This window comes from Homalodisca vitripennis, unplaced genomic scaffold, assembly GCF_021130785.1.
Source record: "Homalodisca vitripennis isolate AUS2020 unplaced genomic scaffold, UT_GWSS_2.1 ScUCBcl_928;HRSCAF=3893, whole genome shotgun sequence".
Taxonomy (NCBI): Eukaryota; Metazoa; Arthropoda; class Insecta; order Hemiptera; family Cicadellidae; genus Homalodisca; species Homalodisca vitripennis.
In genome coordinates this window covers 60,358-64,015 of record NW_025777113.1, presented here as the reverse complement: position 1 = coordinate 64,015, position 3,658 = coordinate 60,358, and the positions used below count along the sequence as shown (strand labels likewise).

The window sequence follows — 3,658 nt, the reverse complement described above, 5'->3', positions numbered from 1 at the left end:
TAACACACTGATTATCTAACCACTTATTTTTGCAATGAGGCATGAGAAAAAAAGTTCGACTGGATTGCTTTGGACCCAACGCTTTACCTTCGAAAATGCTGATAGGCTATCATCAGTTGCTTGCAGTTGTGCATATTTATTTGTTTCTTCTGAAATGTGAGAAACCAAATCGTAGTCAAAAAGAGTATGAAACAAATCTATTTCTTTTCCTTCAAATCTAGTTGTGTCAATGGTGATACCAGCCTCAGTTTTGTCGAATTCAAATGTTTTAGGTTCGAACTCATTACCACACCATACGTTTCCATGAACACAAACCACATTGATCTGCTTGTGTATTTCTGACACTAGCCTGATCGGTATTACTTGTGTTTTGTTCATCATCACTAGTCACACCAGATTCACTCTCAACGTCCATGATATCACTAATTAAAGTATCATATGCGTATTCCTCCTCAACCTCAACAAACACATCATCATCAGATTGTAATATTTCCTCGTCATTTTCAGCAAGCTGATCAGCCTCACTTGCAGCGGACAAAAGACCACGTATTTCCTCTGAACGTATATTATTCCGTTCATCGAAACTCATAGTGCAACACTAATCACAAAAAAACAGTAATAAATCAAACAATACGTCTAGTATTGTGTTGTAGCTTGTTGTTATACAGCGAAAGAATAATGTAATGGTCTAGCGCCAATAGTTACCCGCCAGTACTACTGAACATTTCGCGCTGAAAGATAATCACATGTTTTACTTTGACAGGCACAAGGAAGGACTGGGAAGGGGACTGTGCATGCACGGGCGCGGCGGGTCTCCGACCACCACCAGTCAACAACTCAACATCACAGCTGAGACAGTGTGTGTCCCGCCCCGCCACGATGCTTACAGCTGTGGCGGTTTCTTCCCTCCCCCTCACACACACACCATAGTTCCTCATATATCCGTTTTCTGTTCCTCTACGTAACTAATCATCCTCAATAAAGGATGGTCGCCCTCTCTTCCTTTCAAGTGACTTTCCACATTTTGTAAGTGACTCGGCAATGTTAGTACGAAAAGAGAAAAGTCTCTCTGATCTTTTTTTGTTAAATTTTGATGGTCACAGTCTTTTCTGTACAACCATCCATTGCATATTGCCATATCAATGAAGTGAAAAAATTCTATGATAGTACATTCTGGACTTGATAAACATTCTGTAGTATGATACTAGACCATCCAGTAGGTCAACCCCACCCATGAATTTATTGTAGGTTTTGGGCTTGGTACTTGGATATTTGTTTTTGTTTTTTTGTCATAGTGGCTGACCTCAGTGAGTGGAGCAGCGCTGCTGAAGGTAGAAACAAGTTTGACGCCTCTTTTGTCAAACCATTTTAGTGCTCTCATTTCATGGCCTTGAACTGCTGGTTTTCTTCGTAGCACCCTTGCCACGGCGCTTCATATCCTTGTCTTCAGAGAACACCAATCCTGGAAAACGGTCAGTTCGGATCGTTTCTAAAGCACCAATGCCTAAGTCTGCTTTTGTGACCAATAGATTTAGGGATGCGAACCAATTGTCAAAGTATAAAAGATGACCCGCATGCCTTGGAATTGTCTCCGTTAGTAGAAGAACAACATTGCCGCTGGCTCCTGTATCAGGAAGATCTGCTGCTTTAGGTATCTCACTACTGTAAAAAAAGTGGAAGTTGTGAACTACACCACTTGAATCACAGAGCACAAACCGTTTGTATCCCCAACGAACAGGTTTTTTAGGATTGTACTGCTTTAGGCTAGAATTTCCTTTGAAGGGATCGATCTGCTCCTCATCCACACACAGCATTTGAGGCATAGGAAGTTCTAAATATTTTCCCCTCATCTTTTTTATTTATTTATTTCCGACGGCAGAACCAAATTACATAGAGAAGAGTGAAATATAACAGTAACATAACAGTATTAATTCTGACAACAAGTTAACAATGAAAGAGTGTAATAACAAAAATAACAATAGTACTTATAGATAACTTTGCGATAACAGTAATAAATATATAATAGCAGTAACAGTACATACAATAACAGATAAATAATGCAGATTACAATACAAATAATAGAATATTAACGATAACAATTGATAAATAATTTAGGCTATAGATTTACAAACGTGTGTGTATGTGTGCGTGCATGCGTGTGTGTGTGCGTGTGTGTTTGTTTGTTGTGATTAAGAGGTTTCAGTGTGTTGTAGGTTGATAAATGTCTGGAGATTCCGTTTGAAGGTTAGGAATGAGGATGCGAAGAAATCCATGTGGTTAGGAAGAAGGTTTCCATGAAGCTGAATTCTTCGCATCGTAGAGTTGGCCAAGTATGATGAGGAAACAGAGGATCTAGCAAATAGATATTGGGATCTAGTGCCAGCAGGAACCCGGAAGCAAATCCTCTCCAGCAGCTCAGGACAGTCCACAGTAGAGTTAACGAGGCGGAACAAGAATATTGCATCATGGTAGAAGCGCCTTGTTTCAAGAGCGGGTAGTTGGAGAAGGGATGCCACTTCGCGTGTAGAGACCTCTAGGTATCCATAGCCCAACCTTAGCCCCACTAGCCTGAGAAATCGCCTCTGGATCCTCTCCAGATCTTCAATCAAATATTTCTGATGTGGCGACCAAATCACACAGCAGTACTCCAGATGTGGGCGCACCAAGGTACAGTAGAGAGTCTTGAAAGAGAGTATATCAGTGAAATGCTGTGAAATTCTGTGTATCAGGCCGAGTTTGCAGACTGCCTGGCTGCAAGCCGACCGAACATGTGCATCCCAGTTGAGTGTAGATGTAATGATCACTCCAAGATCTTTTACTGTAGTAACTCTTGATAGTGTTATGCCGCTCAGAGAATAGTCAAACTTTATTGGAGAGACGGTTCGGTGGAAAGTGATACAGACACACTTATCGAGGTTGAGAGCCATGCTATTTTCCAGGCACCACTCCTCTACCCGATTCAGATCTTCCTGGAGATTAATAGCATCTTGATGTGTAGTAACTTTCGCATACAGTTTCAAATCATCGGCGAAGAGTAGGTGATTACAGCTCAGTCTTCGAGTTATGTCGTTAATGTAGATATTGAACAAAGTGGGGCCCAGGTGTGAACCTTGAGGTACGCCAGAAGTAGCAATGAACTCCTTGGATAGAGCGGAATGGAAGCGAACCTGAAGTTTTCTCTCATGTAGATAGCTCGCAAACCATCGTGAGCTATCAGTGGTCCACAGATCCCATACTCACACAACTTGCGGATGAGTAGGACATGGTCGACTCGATCGAAAGCCTTGGCAAAATCCATTTCAACGGCATCGATCTGAGTTCTCTCTCCGAGTGCGTCCATAATATGAGTCTGAAAGACGGCTAGATTAGAAACGGGAGAACGGTCAGACATAAAGCCGTGCTGTTTGTTAGTAAAAGATGGTGAACTCTAAACTGCAACCTGTCAAGCACAAGTCTCTCAAAAATCTTTGCAAAAATCGGTAGGATAGCAATTGGTCTGTAATTTGCGATGTCATTCACTGAACCTTTTTTTATGAATTGGCACAATGTGACTAAACTTCAGACATTCGGGAAATGTGCCATTAGATAGAGATAGACTGAATAGTTTAGTCAGAGGCAATACTAAGAGTTCAGCGCAATACTTTACAACTGCAGGCGA

General features: G+C 41.4%; 1 protein-coding gene across 1 annotated transcript; it reads right to left on the bottom strand.

Moving 5' to 3' along the window:
- Positions 1 to 2,189: 2,189 nt before the first annotated feature.
- On the bottom strand, positions 2,190 to 2,927 carry LOC124371148. The gene has a single exon (XM_046829462.1). It carries the CDS (start codon positions 2,925 to 2,927, stop codon positions 2,190 to 2,192), a length of 738 nt encoding a protein of 245 aa, XP_046685418.1.
- Between the last annotated feature and the right edge of the window lie 731 nt (positions 2,928 to 3,658).